The following is a 21,674-nucleotide window of genomic DNA, read 5'->3' as shown; positions in this document are numbered from 1 at the left end:
GTATTTTATAACCTGCGCGTATCAGCTATGCACAGATTACAAAGTACATATCTGTCCTCCTCCTAACATATGTGGGAATGTCTGCAATGCCTTGAAAGCATGTACTTTTCTTACCGATTTTAAAAACATACCTGCATAAATTTAGCCCGTGAAAAAAGATTTATGATTTGCTAAGAAATCTCTTTATTTTAAAATATGCATTCAAACTATTTTGTTGAAACCTCCACCAGTTTGTCCAGTCCTCCAGGTCATTAAAACCCTCTTAGTTCTTCACCCAGACCTGCCACCCGACCAGTAGTAGACAATAGACCAGTCTGATATCAATTGTGCAAGTTAATTAGCAGATGTAAAATTACACAAATACATTGCCAAGTGTATGGACGTAGGTCTGTTATAAAACAGCAGCTTTGGCGAGTGCCGCTGGGTCCCACCCCAGAACACCCTTCACTGCCTGTATTTTGCACTTGTAAATCTGCGCACAAGATTGAAAATATGCATGTACTTTTGGGGTTTATAAAATAGCACGTTCGCGAGTACAAGTTAATTACGTGTGTATATGCTAATTTTACATGTATTATGTTTTGAAAAATCAGCCTACAATTTATTCATTTTTCTTTTGTTTTGAATATTCAGCCACAGCCAAATAAAAAAAAAAAAAGAAATACAAAAATACCAAAAAGTCAGGGTCCAGGTCTCGTCCCTCCCCACCCCCACCAAATCCGCCGAACAACATAATGGCGCCGGCCTTGGATTCGTTAGTAGCCATTTTGAAAAGCCAGAGTTGCGGGGCAGGAAGGAGCTGGGGTGGGGGAGATGGTGGCTGTGGTCGATCTGTTTTTTCAGTTTGTTTTTATTACATAAGAACATAAGAAAATGCCATACTGGGTCAGACCAAGGGTCCATCAAGCCCAGCATCCTGTTTCCAACAGTGGCCAATCCAGGCCATAAGAACCTGGCAAGTACCCAAAAACTAAGTCTATCCCATGTTACCATTGCTAATGGCAGTGGCTATTCTCTAAGTGAACTTAATAGCAGGTAATGGACTTTTCCTCCAATAACTTATCCAATCCTTTTGTAAACACAGCTATACTAACTGCACTAACCACATTCTCTAGCAACAAATTCCAGAGTTTAATTGTGTGTTGAGTAAAAAAGAACTTTCTCCGATTAGTTTTAAATGTGCCCCATGCTAACTTCATGGAGTGCCTCCTAGTCTTTCTACTATCTGAAAGAGTAAATAACCGATTCACATCTACCCGTTCTAGACCTCTCATGATTTTAAACACCTCTATCATATCCCCCCTCAGTCGTCTCTTCTCCAAGCTGAAAAGTCCTAACCTCTTTAGTCTTTCCTCATAGGGGAGTTGCTCCATTCCCCTTATCATTTTGGTAGCCCTTCTCTGTACCTTCTCCATCGCAATTATATCTTTTTTGAGATGCAGCGACCAGAATTGTACACAGTATTCAAGGTGCGGTCTCACCATGGAGCAATACAGAGGCATTATGACATTTTCCGTTTTATTCACCATTCCTTTTCTAATAATTCCCAACATTCTGTTTGCTTTTTTGACTGCCGCAGCACACTGTACCGACGATTTCAATGTGTTATCCACTATGACACCTAGATCTCTTTCTTGGGTTGTAGCACCTAATATGGAACCCAACATTGTGTAATTATAGCATGGGTTATTTTTCCCTATATGCATCATCTTGCACTTATCCACATTAAATTTCATCTGCTATTTGGATGCCCAATTTTCCAGTCTCACAAGGTCTTCCTGCAATTTATCACAATCTGCTTGTGATTTAACTACTCTGAACAATTTTGTATCATCTGCAAATTTGATTATCTCACTCGTCGTATTTCTTTCCAGATCATTTATAAATATATTGAACTGTAAGGGTCCCAATACAGATCCCTGAGGCACTCCACTGCCCACTCCCTTCCACTGAGAAAATTGCCCATTTAATCCTACTCTCTGTTTCCTGTCTTTTAGCCAGTTTGCAATCCACGAAAGGACATCGCCTGTCGTGGATTTAGTTTTGGGTAAATGAAAGAAAATGAAATAAGAAAGGAAATGGAAAAAAAAAAGAAAAACAAAAAGAGCAAACATTTTTTATGTGCGCATAGAATTTCAGGAACTGTGCGGCAGAATTTTCCCCTGAGCCTTGCCTCAGAGTGCCCTTTTAGTGTGGCCAGTGAGCTGGTTGAATCTAGAGAAGAAGATGCTATTCATGTTACTGAAATGGGCTGTCAGGTCCTGACTCCGAAGTGGGTGGGCCATGGCCCGCCTAGGTCCACCCGTGACTACACCACTGTACCACAGACACTATAGCTGATTCAGTACCATGATTTGGGCAGAACCCCTGTTTGAAAGGGATGAAAATAATTATTGTCTTCAAGTCACTCATCAAATTGCCCCATTGCCTTTTATCTATCAACTTACCTAAGTAAGGCACTTCCCTACCAATCATTAAAAAAGCCCGGAATCTTGGTGTCATAATTGATTCCAGCCTTTCCATGAGCAGCCACATATCAACACCGATAATAAAATTCCTTTTTTTAAATTACATATGTTAAAAAGACTTCGCCCACCATTACATCACAATGACTTTAGAACAATACTCCAATCCCTAATATTCAGTGGCCAGGACTACCGTAACGCGCTATTTATTGGCCTTCACCAAAACGCACTCCATCCGCTACAATTGATCCAGAACGCCGCGGCCCGCGTTCTCACATGAACTTCCCGCAGAGACCATATTTCCCCCGATTCTTTAGTCCCTACACTGGCTGTCGGTAGAATTCAGAATAAAATATAAAATACTTACTATCATATACAATCTATTGAATGAGGGTACCGCCTCTTGGCTCAGCTCGCAGCTTCATAGTTACAGACCAACTGCCCATAAAAATGTATTAGAAGTCCCGACTATTAAGACCGCTCGACTAGATATCACCAGAAAGTGTGTTTTCTGTCGCAGGACCCCAACTCTGAAATTCGATCCCAGACAGCCTAAGAAACTCTATAAGCAAGAAAGAAATCAAAAAGAACTTTAAAACCTATCTTTTTGAAAAAGCATTCACCAGAAACAACTGAGAGCCCTTAATGCACGTCCTGATCAGCCACCTCAGATTCTTCACCGTTTTTAGTTTCATCTGTCTTGTCTAACTACGTTCCAACTACAGACATTCCCTCAGGAAACTATCAATTAATTTTAAGTCATTTTTACTTTTTATTTCCTTATTTTTATTTTTAATACATATTTATTTAAGGTGCTTCTTTGATACCGTATGTGAGGCAATTTTTAACTTTGTCTGTTTTCTGTTTTTATTATGCATGTATGCATTATAAACCGTTTAGACTACTTCCCAGTAAAAAAAAAAAGGGTATATAAAAATTGTTTAAATAAATAAAAAGTAAAATAAATGAGAAATTGGTAATTTGATAGCACAGGTGTCTCTAAATTAGATTATTTACGAATAGGTTGGAGTATGATCTCTGCAAACACTGCTGGCAGAATTCTAGTTTGCAATGAGGAGTTGATATATTTTAACACCAATAATAACCCTGTTCTGCATTCTTTGACTTAGCTAAATAGGGTCATCCCTGTTCCATATTCTGATGAACCTCCAAGCAGCACCCAGAGTGATGGAAATTGGGGTTAGCTGTGCAGCAGAAGGCATTCTTTCATCTAGGTTGGTACTGAGCCATTATCTCAGTATGGCATTAGGAAACATTCTGCTATGAATGATACCCCTTTTTTCTAAATGCATTATTTATAAGTCAGACAATTACATAGGGGTAGATTTTAAAAGGAGCACGCGCGGCGCATGCACATGTATGCCCAATTTTATAACATGCGCTGCAGGGGTCGGCGCGCGCAAGGGGGTGCACAATTGTGCACCTTGCGCGCGCTGAGCCTGCTCCGAGCTGGGCTTCCTTCCTCCCTTTCCCTCCCAGGCCGCTCCGAAATCGGAGTGGCCTCGGAGGGAACTTTCCTACCCCCCACTCCACCTTCCCTTCCCCTACCTCCCTCACCCTTTCCCCCTACCTTTTCCTTTACTTTTATTTCGAAACTTACTTCAGCTGCGCGATCCCTGGCACAGCAGCAAATGGCCGCTGTTGGCTGAAGCCTCTGACCCCGCCCCCACCCCCACCCCTTTAGTAAAGCCCCGGGACTTACATGTGTCCTGGGGCTTTACGCGCGTCGCCGGGCCTTTTGAAAATAGGCCTGGCGAGCGTAAGACGATTTACGTGCATAACCGTTTTAAAATCCAGCCCATAATGTACAGTACAGACAAAACTTACAAAATGATACAGTGTACAACTATCTCGGCTTAAAAAGGCCTTGGCTTGGGATAGAAACCTTATGCAGATACAAAGTGAAAGTCTCAGAAACCTTCCCTAAATTAAATCATAGCTAGAGCTTTTCCCTCTAAGAGAATATTTTAGTTTCTCAAGTCATGCAATTTTAAATAACTGGAAGCGCCTGTTGGCAATAGAAGGCAGACTTTGGCAATGATGAATCTGGCTGCCAACAACATCTGAGAAATTTACCAATAAGAGATTCCAACAAAGGAACCTCATCTACTAATTCCAATAGCCCAAATCACTGATTTTAATAGTGTTATCACACTGTATAGATTCAATCTGAGTTGGCTTTCTCAATATTTAACTCTTTGTCCTTAAAGACTGTTAGCCTGAAGATATGTTGACAGTGTCATGAGAGATATACGAGTCCCATAAATAATCAAATGTGTGAATTTGAGTTACCCCTGCTCTTCCCAACTGACAGTGTCTGCAAAATAGGTGTACATGGATATTGATAAGTTGCTATGGATAGTAGATACAGGAAAAAGCTGCTCACCTATGGTGCTGATCCTAGCCTGTATCATACTCCACACTGACAGCAGATGGGAATTCACAAGATTATATGTGCATGTATATCTGACTTGAGGTAGAGAAGGTACGCGAGTTCCACCACTTGTAATGAAGATGACTTGACCATGGTCAACACAGAGGAAGAGGAAGGGCATAGCGCCAATCCTTCAGACATACCAGTCTAGAAGCCCAGTAATAAGACTGAAGATTAGGTGGTGTCATATCTCCGTGGGATTCTGGAAGTTAGAGTGCTAAGTTAGATTTGTGGAGGTCTTTTATTCCAAATGAAGGGCCTCATTCACTAAGCTTTGCTGGACCATTTACCACACAAAAAATGCTGTGGTTTAGCGAATGACTGCCAAAGCTCGAAAAAAGCTCCATTCAAGTCTGTAAAGTCTACATAGCAGGGACAAAACATGGAACATGCCCAAAAATATATATTGAGGCTGTGACTTTTGATGAAGTATTAAACTGAGGCACTTGCTACATGGCTCTGAGAACAGTGAAAAACACTTGACCCCTGTAGTGAGATGTTAATCTCAAAAGTTCTAGCCAAAATGTAAAATGGGCCGTGCGATTTGACTCGCCTAAAATCCTTCCTGCTCTAGTATGGAAAAATATTTACTCCCCTGTTGTGCATCATTTATTAATAATGTGCAAGTGGTGGTAGTAGGGGCAAAACGTACATCAAAATTCAAGAGAAAAAGAGAGGATGCCTACTGGCAGGGAAGCAAGGGGAAGGCCAGAGAATAGGCAGAGTGGACCTGCTTGTCATCTATGTCCCTCTAATGACTGAGCTCTGGGGTAACCACATCCCATTGATACTCACTCTTATTTTCTAACAGATTTCTCTTCTGTACCTTGGGAGTGAGACCATGTCTGAAAGGATTTAATGCAGTAGTGCCTGAAATCTGCTCTTTTTCTTTTTCAGCCACAAAACAACCCACCATACCAGGAGCAGAAGGAAGGATGTCCTGAGTGGGTCTGGGACTGGGCCAGTCGACCTGAACACTTACAGCCAAAGTAATTACACCCTTTTTCGCTCCTCCTGTAATCAGCTTTCCTCCCAGGGTCTTCCTTAAGAATCCTGCCCCAAATCTCAGCCTGTGTTTCCGACATTGCCCACTGGATGTCCCACCATCACCTTAAACTTAACATGCCCAAGACAGAATTTCTTAATTTTCCTCCTAAATCCACTTTTCTCCTTCTGTATTTTTCTGTCTCCATGAATAACAAATGTTATCCTCCTAGTCTCCTTGCCCTGCAACCTTGAAGCCATCTTTGATTTCTCTCCCTCATTTGCACACATCCAAAACACTGCTAAAATATGCAGTTCCTTTCTCTATAACAGGGATAGGCAACTCTGCTCTTCAAGTGCCATAAACAAGTGTTAGTTTTCAGGATATCCACCATGAATATGCATGAGAGAGATTTGCATGCACATTCTCCATTGCACGCAAACATAATCTTATGCATTTCCATGGTGGATATCCTAAAAATCAGACCTATTTGTGGTACTCTAGAACCAGAATAACCTACCCCTGCTCTATAATTTAAACCCTTTCATTCTGAACACACTACCAAAACTTAGCCACTCTGTCATTGCCTTTCTCTTAGATTACAGTAACCTGCTCCTCACAGGTTTCCCAGTGAACCATCTCTCCCCACTACAGTCTTTTCAGAGTTTAGCTATATGACTTACCTTCTGCCCATGATGCAACATCTAAAGTCACTTCCAGGCCAATGCAGCTAACCTCAGATTTACCTGCTCTGGAATGTGCATTCTCTAAGCGCAGGACTTACCGTCAATGCAGCAAGGAGTTAGGCGCACAGAAAATGTATGTTCCAAAATGTGAGCATTGTTTAGCAACCTTGCATGGAAGTCCCATGCGAATGAGGGCAGAAAAGTAACCCAGGTTTTTTTTAACACCGGCAACTTTACTCCTGGTCCAAAGTGGAGTAAAGTTTCCAGTGTTGCTGTGCTGGCACACGAATGAAGTGGGACAGACTAAAACAGAAAGATTTTGGAAGCTGGCCAGATTGCTGAATAAATTATATTTATGCGGTTAAGTAGAAGTGGCTAACTGTGGCCAGATAGCAGGATAATCCATATTTATCCAGCTACAAGTCCACGGTCTACGATAGGTGTTTCAAGGAACGCACGCCCCCCTTCCTGAATTAAAATGTGCGTTCGACCTATGATGAATGCACATTTTGCAGTCAACATGCCTTTTAAACTCCCAGTGTTTTAGCATATCATTAGCTTACTCCATCTGGAGTTTAAAAAATTGTAATCTGTGCGTTAAAAATGTTTGCTGAAATCCAGCATACAGCTTAATGCGCAGATTACTGCATCAACCTGTACATTACCTCCCTATGTTCTTTCACATATAGTTCAACCTTCTCTTACTCATCTACAAGAGCCTTCACTCTGCAGCTCTTCAATTCCTCTCATCTTTTGCCCTTGCACAAATGATAAGGACTGGCCTGATGAATAGAGTTCGCCAACTCCCAAGTCAGCTCTTTCCATCTCGCTGTGCTGTATGCCTGGAATAGACTTCCTGAGTTGTTGCATTTGTTCGCTGTCTAGCCTTATTTAAGTCCCACCTAAAAACTTAGCTTTTTGAGGTTGATTTTTAAATTTAATTTCATGTATACCTTTTCTTTCCCATATTTCTGTACAGATGCTGAAAATGGGTTCCAAAATAACAATCACAGAAATGAATGTATGGGAGTCCCAAACTTGGCCCTTAGTAATACTTTCCCCTTACTGCTTTGGCACCAGTGGCCTCCAGTAGTGCTGCTGGTGTAGGTAGGTGTGTTCAGTGAGTCCTAGCAGTCTCCAGTGGGAGATGCCCTATGTTTAATAAAATTCCTGTGCCCACGTGAGTGCAGGAGGAGTTGAGAGTGCCTGCCGAATGGGAAGGTGCTGGAGGTTAGTGCCTCTCCTTGGGGAGGGTGCTGATGGGGTCTTTTCCTCCACAGGGAAAGAATCTGGAGGAGTTGGGCCCTCTGTCAAACAGAGGCGCGCTGGAGAAGGAGTGTTCCTGTCCAAGCAAGGTGGCAGGGCCTAAGATCAGGGTTCCCAGGTCTTCAGGGAAGGACGAGGTCCTGGGGGTTCAAGAGGGTGAATTCCTGAGAAGTGTTGCTGCGGAAGTTCCAAGGAAAAAAAGTAATTCTTCAGACAGAGAGAGAATTTGGAAAAGTGTGGAGAATCAGAGGGCTGTCCTTTGGGGAATTCAAAGAAAAACTGCCTGCCAGCCAGAGAAAGGTCCTACAGAGTTGTTGACTCACTAAAGGATTCAGCCAGAGGCTCTCACCTGAGTTTAAGAAGTGGGAGAAGTAACAGAGAAAGAAGTAAGGAGAGCTGCAGCCCAAGACATGTGCTGGGAAAGTGCCAGGAGAGGAGAGTGCCTGCAGTGCAGGTGGAAGGGTCTGCTCCCAGGCAGTCATCACGTGACACATCTCTCTCTCTCCTCCCCTCCGGCACCAACCTGAGCATCGCACACCTGCACACCAAAAACTCCCCATCTCCATTCCTCCCTGTGCCTTGTCCCTCCATTCAAAACAGATGCCCTGACCTCCAACTACACAGCCCCGACCTCTAAGCCACCCCCACCCACGTCTGGTGACCTAGCAACCGCCTAGTCTGACTGGTGCTTCCACGGCCCTTAGTGCCTGCCCCATGGAGCTACATGCTAACTGGTTGATTTTAAATGCCTTACGTGCGCCCAAACTGGAAGATAACGCGCGTTTCTTGGATCCGCGTGCAGCACGCTTATTTCAAAAAGCCTGTAACAATATGCATATCTCCCTTTATGCAAACAAACATTTTTGGGGAAAAAGGGGAAGGGCGTGGGTAGGTCATGAGCGGGCCGGGTCTGAGGCATGAATTCTGTGCGAAACTATTTATGCGCACAAGCGCACGCCGGGGTCTCCTACTGCGTAACTTTACTTCTGCTATGGACGGTGTGTAAGAAATAAAATAAAATAAAAATAGAGGCTAGTTAGCAAGGTTTAGGAGGTCTGGGCTAACAGGGTAAAAGGTAGGCAAACTAACAGGGGGGGTTAGGAAAGCCAATTGGTTAACTGGGCTAACCAGGAACAAACTGGGAAAATGGGCTCTAGCATCCGCACGTGTATCTACTAAAATTCTCCCCACTTGTGCACTCGAGTCGGCATTTGCACGCACATGCGCATGTCAATATAAAGTCATGCGCAAATGTACATGTGTATAGCTGATTTTATAACAATAACATGCGTGTATCCGTGCATATATGCGCATGTGTTATAAAATCACCACGTCCGTGTGTGCATGCCGGCAAATGCACGCAACATGTGTGCCCATGCGTGGGTCCTAAATTTACCTCTGAGTGTGTGCACCACTGAGAAACTATGAGAGACAGTTATTTATTATTTCATTGCCTATATACCCTAAGCAATTTACAAACTAACAGGCATAATAAAACAGAAGAGTGCTGGGCTGCACAGAGAGAGGAATAACCAGTGAGAAAAAAGAGGTGATAATGCCCTTGTACAGGTCCTTGTTGAGGCCTCACCTGGAGTACTGTGTTTAGTACTGGTGCCCGTATCTCAAAAAGGATAAAGACAGGATAGAGGCAGTTCAAAGAAGAGCGACCAAAATGGTGAGGGGTCAGCACTGGAAGACTTGTGAGGAGAGGCTGAAGGATCTGAATATGTACACCCTGGAAGAGAGGAGGTGCAGGGGAGATGTGATACAGACCTTCAGATACAGGAAAGGTTTTAATGATGCACAGACTTCAACCTTTTCCATCAGAAAGGGGTCATGAAATGAAACTCTAGGAGGGACGACTCAGAACCAATGTCAGGAAATATTTCTTCAGGGAGAGGGTGGTGGATGCCTGGAATGCTCTTCTGGAAGAGGTGGTGAAGATGAAAACAGTCAAGGAATTCAAAGGGGCATGGGATAAACCCTGTGGATCCCTAAAGGCCAGAGGACGGAAATGAAGAAAAGAGTGCATGGGGATAGCTGGTGTGGGAGTTGCTACCCTTAATGCAACTCCATCATTGCTCTTTGCTTCAACAGCAGTGGGAAAAGGAGAATTGGATTCAGACAGCAAGCAACAAGGGCACCGGCTTTTACAGTTTGGGGAACAAATAAGAATGGGGGTAACTTGCTGATGCAGAGCTTACTACCCTTAATCACTGAGCCTGATACTTTTAATGCAACTCCAACATTGCTCTCTGCTTCCACGGCAAGGGTTAAAGGAAATTGGATTCAAACAGCATCGGAGGACCCTGACCTTTACAATCTGGGAAACTGATAAGCATGGGGGTGACCTGCACAGTGCAGCAGAAACTGGCATAAGCTTGCTGGGCAGACCGGGTGGATCAGTTGGTCCTTTTCTGCCGTCATTTCTATGTTTCTTTGTTTCTACATTGAAACAATCATCAAACAAGAAAAAGACAAAAATCCTAAATCATGAGCTATGCCAAACCCACTGCTTAAATGGCCCTTTTCTTTATTCTGCCAGCAACCTGTTTAAACAAAAATGTGCTTAATTCTGCATTGGACTTAATTTTCCTGAATCCTTTGGTGCACTTTTCATTGGAGTCTCATTTTGGCTTTTATTTTGAACAGCAACTTTGGAGTCAGTGTAGGGATTTTTAAGAGGGGCTGGATTGGTGGGCCGAGGATGAGAAAACCCTAAGGGCCTTGAAGAGCGTAATCTTCCCTCCCCCCATGCGGGACCTCTAGGAGGTCATGCGGCTGTGTCTGGTCCAAGATGTGCCCAGTGAATCCCCTGTGCCCAAGAGGTAACCGGGACAGGGACTACATGGACATACAAACTGATCTCATTAATATTAATAAATATCAGCAGAGGCTATCATCTCTTTTATCTGTCTCCCTAAATCCATTGTAGCAAGCTACTATAAACCAGGTTCCTGCCCCCCACGAGCTTATCATGTGTTGGAGCCTTACAGTGTGGACCGAGCTGTGTCTGGATCTGAGTGATGTGCTTTGGACCTGCCAAAAAGGGTTTCTCAACCCTGCAGAGACTGCAAGCCACTTCAGCCAAGGTGAAAGAATATAGAAATAGGTGAAAATCCCTGTATGCTCTCCTGTGAATGACAAATGCTCTGCGGGAGCCAGCGCCCAGCACTCAGAGTGTTGGCAGATTGAGAAAAGGGCTGTACTGCTTAGCCTGCCCGAGAACAGCACTAAACAGCCAGCAGAGGAAAATGCCAAGGGAATGCTAGGAGACCATTTAAGGAAGAAAAGGTGCAAATTGGCTGGCTCTGTCTGTGGGTGATGGGTGGAGATGCCCAGCAATTGAAGCCAGGAGCCAGGAAGAGAGGAGTGCATCTGGAAGCCCTGCAATCAGTTCTTCCCCTGAAGAGCTAATTATAAGAGGGAGAGACAGAAGTCTGTGCTTTGAGGAATAGAGAGACAAACAGCTGTTCTTGCTTCATAGCCTATCATGTAAAATCCCAACAAGGGACAGAGTCCCTGAGTGACTGAGAGACTTGCTTTTCAGAGATATCAGGCCCAGGAGTACATGGATGGATCACCCTCCTAAGAAACTAACTTAAGTAATATAAACTTTGCACAGAGTGTATTTTAGTAGAGGAGGGAGAACATTTATTTCCTTTCATCCCCAAATTCAGTATCTCAATCACTTCAGCCTTTCAAGCGAAGTCAAGCATAAACCCTTGCTGGCAGGTGCTGGGAAATAAAAACTGGTGGGCCGTGGTCTTTCTGTAAGAGACTGAAACCAGGCCAGCTTTCTGTTTAGTATCAAGAAAACCATTTGGGGAAGCTCCCCAGGAGAGAGAGAGAGAGACCTGTCACACACTGCAGTGCTCATCTATTTGGTTTCTCATCTAGCCAGCTCCACCATCAAGAGGGACTTCTTCATTTTCTTGATTGTTTTTGTCCACACAGTTTTGTGTTTGTAAAGAGTGCACCTTGTCCTAGACTGGTGACTTTGAGGTGGATTTGTCCCCCCCCCCCCCTTTTTTTTTTTAATACTCCGGGGTAAAGACAATTTTTGAAAATTGTTTATTTCACTGCTTCTCCCCTAACCTTTCTCTATGAGTGTTTCTTATTGTATTTACTATCCATATGAGTATGTTGGTTGCCCTGGCTACCTTGCTTGATTTAAAATAAGAAAACTGCACGTTTATATTATATTTTACTATTATACTTTTCTCATTTAATATTCTGTGTGGATTTACTGTCTACTTACACAATACTAGTAAAAGGGTTAATTACTGTTTTATTCTGGTGTGATGATTTTATCTGGTCTGTGGTGCTACAAAGTGAGAGGTTGTTTGGGAAGGGCACAGAATTGTGGTATCAGAGTGATTGGGACCCTGTCTCATCCCCCATTCAGGCTACAAATCTGAAGATAAATCAATTTAGTAAATATAATTTCTCATGTGGTACTCCCCACCCCAAGCATAGGGGTAATTCATAGTCCGGACCGGGGAGAGGGCGGGGGAGGCACTCACATAGGGTAACTTGTGCTTTCAGGAATCCTGGCTTCACCTTGTTCATAGCCTTCTTGATTTTTTAAATAAATCAATTTTCGGAAGCCTCTTATTGGTCTTCTTTGTGTGACTCGATTAAACTGCAGTCTCCACGGAGTAGGGACTGTCGCCTTGTACCTGTACAGTGCTGCAAATGTCTAGAAGAGCTACAGAAATGATAAGTACTTTTACTAATCACTCTGGCCCTTCCCCACAACTCATTGCCACGATTCATCCCTAGACTGAGGCAGTCTTAGCCGCCTTTCACGCCATTGCTCTGCTTTTACCTTATGTTTTTCTTCTAACGCCAAGCACTGGTTTTTTTTTCTCTTTCCAGGGAATTTGTCTTTAAACACCCACAGGCAGAGCAGCTCCCTCAGACACAGGCACAAGCCACCCTCAGCATTCAGAAAGCAAAAGCGCCAAAGAAGGGCAGTGCTGGCATCTTCTCCTCAGAACTTCTCATGCTCTTCATTCCCTCATTGCTCCTCAGTCACCTGCTGACCATTGGATTGGGGTGAGCAGCATACCTGGGATCTTCTGTTGCCTGAGATTGGTGCAGGTTAATCGGGGTGAGGTGAGGGTAGTGATGTGTGCATTCTCTCTCTCACCCACCCACCCACATGCACTCTCATGTTCTCTCTCTCTCTCACACACTCACACACACACATGCACTGTCTCTTATACACACACTCCCTCTCACCCACCCACCCACACTCTCATGTTCTCTTTCTCTCACACACACACACACACATGCACTGTCTCTTACACACACACTCCCTCTCACCCACCCACATGCACTCTCATGTTCTCTCTCTCTCTCTCACACACACACACACACACACACACTTGCACTGTCTCTTACACACACACTCCCTCTCACCCACCCACCCACACTCTCATGTTCTCTCTCTCTCACACACACACACACACACACACTCCCTCCCACCCACCCACATGCACTCTCATGTTCTCTCTCTCTCTCACACACACACACACATGCACTGTCTCTTACACACACACTCCCTCTCACCCACCCACCCACATGCACTCTCATGTTCTCTCTCTCTCACACACACACACACACACACACACACACACTCCCTCCCACCCACCCACATGCACTCTCATGTTCTCTCTCTCTCTCTCTCTCACACACACACACACACACGCACTGTCTCTTACACACACGCTCCCTCTCACCCACCCACCCACATGCACTCTCATGTTCTCTCTCTCTCACACACACACATATGCACTGTCTCTTACACACACACTCCCTCTCACCCACCCACATGCACTCTCATGTTCTCTCTCTCACACACACACACACCACACACTCCCTCCCACCCACCCACACTCTCATGTTCTCTCTCTCTCTCACACACACACACATGCACTGTCTCTTACACACACGCTCCCTCTCACCCCACCCACCCACATGCACTCTCATGTTCTCTCTCTCTCACACACACACACATGCACTGTCTCTTACACACACACTCCCTCTCACCCACCCACATGCACTCTCATGTTCTCTCTCTCTCTCTCACACACACACACACACACATGCACTGTCTCTTACACACACACTCCCTCTCACCCACCCACATGCACTCTCATGTTCTCTCTCTCTCTCTCTCACACACACACACACACATGCACTGTCTCTTACACACACACTCCCTCTCACCCACCCACATGCACTCTCATGTTCTCTCTCTCTCTCTCACACACACACACACACACATGCACTGTCTCTTACACACACTCTCTCTCTCTCTCACCCACCCACCCACATGCACTCTCATGTTCTCTCTCTCACACACACACACATGCACTGTCTCTTACACACATACTCCCTCACCCACCCACATGCACTCTCATGTTCTCTCTCTCACACACACACACACACACACACACTCCCTCCCACCCACCCACATGCACTCTCATGTTCTCTCTCTCTCACACACACACACACATGCACTGTCTCTTACACACACGCTCCCTCTCACCCACCCACCCACATGCACTCTCATGTTCTCTCTCACACACACACACATGCACTGTCTCTTACACACACACTCCCTCTCACCCACCCACATGCACTCTCATGTTCTCTCTCTCTCTCTCTCACACACACACACACACACACACATGCACTGTCTCTTACACACACACTCCCTCTCACCCACCCACATGCACTCTCATGTTCTCTCTCTCTCTCTCACACACACACACACACATGCACTGTCTCTTACACACACACTCCCTCTCACCCACCCACATGCACTCTCATGTTCTCTCTCTCTCTCTCACACACACACACACACACACACACATGCACTGTCTCTTACACACACACTCTCTCTCTCTCACCCACCCACCCACATGCACTCTCATGTTCTCTCTCTTACACACACATACTCTCTCTCACACTCTTTTCCCAGGCACCATCTCCAGCACACTCTCTCTTCTTCTGCCTCCAGGAGCAGAAGAGGGGATGCATCGGGAGGGAGAAGGCTGCTTCCCTCTTCTCCTTACATTTCTAGAGGAAACTGCAAACTCTTGAGATTGCCCTGATGTTCCTTTCTTCCACAGCACTGGTAAAACATCTCCATCCTGGTCAAAAGCAAGCTTGCTTTTTAACTCTCAGATACATGCTGGGCTCTGCAGCTGTGTTTCAGTCAGCAAGGCTATGAATCATGACTGTAATATAACATTATGGGATATTTATCTGACAGTTTGGTTTATATATGCAGATGATAGATGAGGACGGTATAGGATGTCTCAGAAATGTGAAGCGGTGTCTAACTGAGAATACATTTAAGGTGAACTGAACAAATTGGAGTATTCTGGATAGGGAAAGCCCATGCAGCAAATGTCAATAAAAAAGTATTCTTAGGGCGCCCCTTCCCGTGAGTCAGGAGACTCAAAGTTTGGGAAGTAGACTGGACCTTAAGCTAGCCAAGGAACTGCAAATCCAATCAAGATCTCAAGCAGGATTTGAGACGTAATGTTGCTAAGCCAGCTGAAACCAGTGTTGGAGACACCTGATTTAGCAGCAGTCATGCAAGAGTTGATTACTACAATGTGGTGTATGCGGGCCTGCTGTAGTTTAAAACTACAGCATGTACACAATGCCACTGCAAAGGTTCTGCAAATAGAGAGACCAAAGACATATCTCACCAGTTCTATGCCAACTTCACTAGCTCTCAGTACCTTTCAGAATACAGTTTATTGCTAACATTTAAATCTATCCATGATTTGGCCCCACCAGATTGGTTGAGCACGTCTGATCCTTGATGCCCTGTGAGATCTTCTCAGGAAGCATTCCTGTTTCTCCCTCCAATATCTGAGGGAATGAGAGAGAACCTGTTTTCCATTGTTGCCTCTCATGTTGAGGAATATCTTACCTGGAGGATTTCTCTTTTTTTTTAATTTAAAGATCTAAAAACATAGCTGTTCTGGAAAGCTTTGAAATCAGTAGGCTGGGTTATCTTTTTGCTGAATGTGAAAGTTTGTTTCATGCAAATATTATGATTACGTCATGATTTCAGCGTGTTGTATATCACCTTGGGTAACAATTTGGTTGGTAGCGCGACAAATAAATATGAAAATAAATAAATAAGAGCAGGACTCAAGCAAACTGTCCCCCTACATGAAGCATCATCATCTGATCACTCAGTCCCCTGTCTCTGCTTTGTTAAAAATTAAACACTCCAATACTGCATGAGTCCCATAGATTCAGGCGGGAATCTTGTAGACAAAATATCAATGGCACTTCTTGGAAGGAAAGAATGGAGAGACCGCTGCTGAAGTGTCCAAGACTAGCATAAGGGACTTGGCAATTAAAACATTATCATCTTCCGATGGCAAAAAGGCAAACACTTTTATTTATTTATTTAACATTTTTTTAAAAAAGAAAGTCACACTCATTGTGCCTTGAGGGAGGTTTCTCTTATTGTATAAGAGTGTTATATCCTGCAAGCTTTGGGTGAAAGGGAAGTGATGTGCCCCCTCCACCTTGCAAGTAATAGCGTGTCCGCCATTTTCCTGTATTTAACAAAAGCTGTAGCAAAGGTCGTGTGGGAGATGTGTCAGTTGGTGCAGACATTTATTTTTTTTTATTTTATTTAAAACTTTTCTATACTGTTGTTTAGTAATGCACCATCACAAAGGTTTACAAATAGGCACGTAAAAATAAGTTTGGCTTGGTTTACAATTTGTCTTGGCTGAATACTTTAAACAAGCACGCAAACCTTAGTGTTGAGGCTTGGTTGCAGTGAGAGGTCGGCTCGCTCTCTGTGAGGGTGGGAGGGGCATGTAACGCAGTGCACTGACAGCCAGCAGTGCAAGGGAACCTGCTGATGGCAGGTTTAGCTGTGGTGCCTTTTCTTCATTTGCCACCAGGTGAAGCTTACTTCAGTTTGATACGGTCCCCCTGGCTTTTCAACACTCCTGTTTACACCCATTTTTCTCTCACCAGGCTTTCATTATTCTTTGGCTGTCTCCTACCAGCTGGGGTTAGAGGTGTTGTTGCTAGGTTTATAAAAGACCGGGCGCATGGGCCCCCAAGCACTCCCAACATGCACTGAGATTTTGATAATTAAACAAAACTCAACAATCATGATCAGTATATTGCCCTCAATAGCCCTGAGGACAATCCTATAAAAACCCATAACTAAATATCACACTTTTAAATATTAAACTTTAAATGATCTCTAGCGTACATTTCTATGTAGTTTTCATCTGGGAGTCATCCGACGTGACCTGTGGGAGGGGTAACTGCCCTTTTTTTTTGGACCTGGTGGGGACTGCATGGCTTCCTCCACAACCTTCTCTTACCATGCTCCGTCCATGCAGAGACAGGACACTTCCACTCATAAAGCAGGAGCCATCACTGCAAAGGTTTTGCACCATTGTCGCAAGGTGGTGGGCATGCATGTCAGTAGTATCTCTAGACAGAAGGAGCTTCCATCCACCAGTAAAACTACCATTAAAATTATTCAATACATCATTCAATCAATTCTTCTAGAGTATACGGGAGTGGAATATGAGGTCTATATCAAGCAAGCAAGCAAGTCCCTCAGGCTCTGTAAACATACCCTGCATCCTCAGGATCACTCCCAATAATGGATGCAGAGCAGAACTAGGATGTTTCCCCTTACTATTCACCATTCATAAATAATATTCAAACTCTGGTGTCATCTCAGTAACATAGACTTCCTCTGCTACCAAGAACATTGTGAAGTACTATAAAACCCTGCAAAAAAATAAATGCAGAACCTAAAGAGCATATCTGGCAAATCACAGCACATAAACTACCAGACTCAAACAGAAACAACCCTACTCAGGAAAAGACAGCAATGCAAACATTAAGCCAGGCCCTGCAGAATACCTCACTCTGTTACACACACAGACCCTCACCAAAAACAGGATAAGTGGTCCCAAATTAGTGATTAGAAATGTACAGACAAAAACTGAAAGAGAAATCAGGAGAAGCAAGACTGCATGCAGTGCAACACCACTGCAATAGAAAAAAAAAAGGTTTCCTTCTGTCCTGAGCAAACCACAATGATATCAGAGATATCCCTGACATTGACATTTCAATTACGAAACTGAAAATAAAATGCTACTTCTACCTTTCTTGTTTGGACATTTTAATTTTCTAACCACGTTGGTCGCAGTCTCTTTTCCTCTCTCTCTGTGTCTTCTGTCCATTTGTGTTTCTTCAATTTTTCCCTTTCCATCTCTTTCCTCCATTTGTCTCTTAACTGCCTTTCTTAGTTGGGTTTCACCCCCTCTTCTCCCCCTTCCTCATTCTCTAGTCCTCATTCTCCATCTTCACCTCTCACATTCTCATTCCCTTCTTAGTCTTTCTCCCCCCTCCCCCCCCCCCTATTTTTCAGCCCCTCCCTAGCCTCAACTCCTTGTCGCTCATCCTTGTCCAACCTTCAGCCTCTTTCTTCTGTTTTTTTTTTATCACCTAACCAGCCACCTCCACCTCCCCATTTCCACTCTTTCCCACACCCTTCATGGACCCATCCCTTCCCACTGCCTCTCACTCCTGCCCCAGCCTTCCAGGTCCTTCATACCCTATCTTAAGTTACCATTCCCCATTCTTCAGCCCTCATCTCCTACACCCCTACCTCACAACTACAGCCCCATCTCATACATCGCAGGCCATTTAACACATCCCCACTCATACCTTCACCTCAAAAGCTGAGTGCCAATTCTCCCCACCCATCCCTGATTCCTTGCTCCCCCATCCAACCTCTGAATGCCTGCACTCCTCACACATCCCTGAGGCTCCACTTTCTCCTTCACCCGCAAAGCTCATTCCTCTTCTCCCCACCTCCAATCTGGGAATCCCTGATCTCTCATCCTCCCTCCCTACTCACCCACCAACCTCGAGAGTCCCCTCTCATTCTACCCTCCCCATCCCTGAATCTCTACTCTCCCTCCCTTCCCCCACCCAATCTGAGAGTCCACACTGTCTTGTCTTCCTTCTGCACCTACCAAATGTGAGAATTCTCCTACTGCAAAGATTTGGTGGGTGGATAGGGAAGGAGGGGGAGACCCCCCCCTACCACCTTCCCCCCCCCCCATCCCTGAGCCTACATTATCTCCTCCAACCAATCTGAGAATCCCTGCACCTCCCCTTTCCCCGAGTCACTGTTTTCTACGTTTCCCTCCTTCCCCCTCACTTGGAAGTTTAAGTTGTTTTTTGTGTGTGTGTGGCTGCCTTTTGCCTTTTTTCTTCCCTTTTACTCTCCCCTTTATATACCCTGTCTGGCACTGGTGACACCTTCTGGATGCTGGCACCTTTTCCTTTACAAAAACAACTTAAACGTTCTTGGCAGAGGGGGAGGTGGGGCCTGGGCCCAGTGTGCTGACTGTTAACAATGCCCCTGGCTGTGGCGGCGGTGGAGAGTGAGGGGGAGTTGGGGTTAGGGAAGAGAAGAGTTGTGAATAAGAAATGGGGGCAGGAGAAGAGGGGATGAGAGTGAGCGGTGGATGTGGGGGAAGGGTGTGAAAATGAACAAGGAGGCAAGGGAAGAAAGGGATGAGGACAAGAAATGGGGTCTTCAAAAGGAAGAGATGAGAATATTTTCTTTCCACTGGGGTCCTGAAAATAATTTTTTTTTTCTTCCATCAAGTTGCAATGCAAAATTTTGAAAACCACTGTAATAAGATTTCTTGGGGGTGGACACTGCCCTCAGGTGGTGCTTCCTTAGAACTGCAGCCACTAAGTTTTTGAACACTGAGAAATCCATTGTTTTAAATCACATCCCACAAACAGAAACCCCAGATGCTTTAACTGCTCTACTCTTTGTTTCCTCCTTCTCCTCAGAATTTACATTGGCAAAAGATGGGCAGCTTCATCTTCAAGCACCCTGTGAGTCCAGAGCAAAGAAAGCCGTGACTTCAGCACAGCACCCCTCATTCTTCTTCCTTCTCCTCTTTCTGAAAGGGAACAACTGTGCAGCTGCTCCCCAGGATCCCTCTCTGATAGCATGTGGGCTGGAATATGGGTCTTTGTTTTCAAAGGGTAATGGATTCCTGCAGACGAAGAAGGAAAAGGAGACCAACAATTCAATGGCTTTTCTTTCTATGTGAATTTTCCTGGTGGCTTGTGGTGGGAGCAAAGTGACTAGAAAGGGCCTGTTGAAATAATCTGGAAATCAGGAGCACTAGAAATATGGAAAGGCCTGATTCTCCCATCCTCTCCAAATACCTCACTGGGTCCCAGACAGCAAGGGGCCATGTCCTTGCTGGAACTGGAAACAGTGACTTCCAGCTTCAACAATAGACACGCTATCACTTGCACAGACGGAAACTGGTTCTTAGGTGTGACATTGACACACTCATACCTCCCCCTCCTCTTTTCCTTCTATTTCAGTCAGTAGATGTGGCTCATTTCATGTTCCTTCACCTTTATCTAGTGCTTGACCCAGAGCACATATATATGTGTCACTTCACTGCATCTATCTCTTCTGGCATACGATGAAAAAAAAGAGAAAGGAGCCTGTCATCAACAAGGGAGCATCTAAAACCAAGTGCAAGGGTTCTATGAGAAAATACTGGCCAATGGGGACAAGGGCCTGCAGCCTCCATCTTCAAAAGAAAATGCTCCTCCGTGTGGGCCATGGGGGAAGAAAGATCTCTGTTGACTGCAGTGTTGGCTCATACACCTTTGCCACTACAGGGGCTTATTACAGAATCCCCAACCTTTCGGGGTTGCCCTTGCTTCTAACTCCATTCCCAAAGCAATGACATGGGAAAGAACGGTAGTAGCTAGAATATCAGTGCCAGACAATCAGGAGGGCATGAAGGGCAATGTCTCCCATTAAAGCATTGTTTTGTAGAGATGTGCTTCGTTTTTTTCTACCGGGTCGTTTTTTGACTCGGATACTTCGTGGTAAATTTCGGGTTTTCTCGTTTAGTTTTTTTGAAAAACGAAACGAGGAAACCCGAAACCGGGCCAAAAAACGAAGCGGGAAACGAAGCTAAAAAAAAACCCGCCCCAAGCATTTAAAAGCATTTTCGTACATACATACAAACTCCCCCCCCATCCCGATCCCTCCCCAAGACTTACGAACATCCCTGGTGGTCCAGCGGGGTCCCGGGTGCCATTTGATCCTCCGTGCCCATGTGCGCCATTGCCAGGCTTGTTCAAAATGGTGCCGAATAGCCTGAACTACCCTGTCACAGGGGCTACCGGCGCCATTGGTCAGCCCCTGTCACATGGCCATCGGCGCCATCTTGTGCTCCTATCATGTGACAGGAGCTGACCAATGGCGCCGAAAGCCTCTGTGACATAGTATGGGCAAAGGCTATCGGCGCCATTTTGATTACTGGCAGCCGACAACGAAATCGCTCCCGGACCCCCGCTGGACCCCCAGGGATTATTGGCACCCCCCCCCCCAAGGCTTGCCAATAATCCCTGGGGGTCCAGCGGGGGTCCGGGAGCGATTTCGTTGTCGGCTGCCAGTAATCAAAATGGCGCCGATAGCCTTTGCCCATACTATGTCACAGAGGCTTTCGGCGCCATTGGTCAGCTCCTGTCACATGATAGGAGCACAAGATGGCGCCGATGGCCATGTGACAGGGGCTGACCAATGGCGCCGGTAGCCCCTGTGACAGGGTAGTTCAGGCTATTCGGCACCATTTTGAGCAAGCCTGGCAATGGCGCACATGGGCACGGAGGATCAAATGGCACCCGGGACCCCGCTGGACCACCAGGGATGTTCGTAAGTCTTGGGGAGG

General features: G+C 45.1%; 1 protein-coding gene across 2 annotated transcripts in view; it reads left to right on the top strand.

Annotated features, from left to right (window-relative positions):
* The window catches only part of LOC115088002 (BCL2/adenovirus E1B 19 kDa protein-interacting protein 3-like), a 91,655-nt gene extending 70,764 nt beyond the window's left edge, over positions 1-20,891 (top strand). For both annotated transcript variants that reach the window (XM_029595834.1, XM_029595842.1), the window contains 3 exons: positions 5,818-5,909; positions 12,739-12,918; positions 19,759-20,891. In XM_029595834.1, the coding sequence (XP_029451694.1) occupies positions 5,818-5,909; positions 12,739-12,918; positions 19,759-19,807 (321 nt within the window). In that variant the 3' untranslated portion in view covers positions 19,808-20,891. The remainder of the gene's footprint in view (positions 1-5,817; positions 5,910-12,738; positions 12,919-19,758) is intronic.
* The last annotated feature ends 783 nt before the right edge of the window (positions 20,892-21,674 follow it).

This window comes from Rhinatrema bivittatum, chromosome 1, assembly GCF_901001135.1.
Source record: "Rhinatrema bivittatum chromosome 1, aRhiBiv1.1, whole genome shotgun sequence".
Lineage (NCBI taxonomy): Eukaryota > Metazoa > Chordata > Amphibia > Gymnophiona > Rhinatrematidae > Rhinatrema > Rhinatrema bivittatum.
The sequence above is the reverse complement of the archived record's forward strand: the minus strand, read 5'-3'. Positions and strand labels throughout refer to the sequence as shown.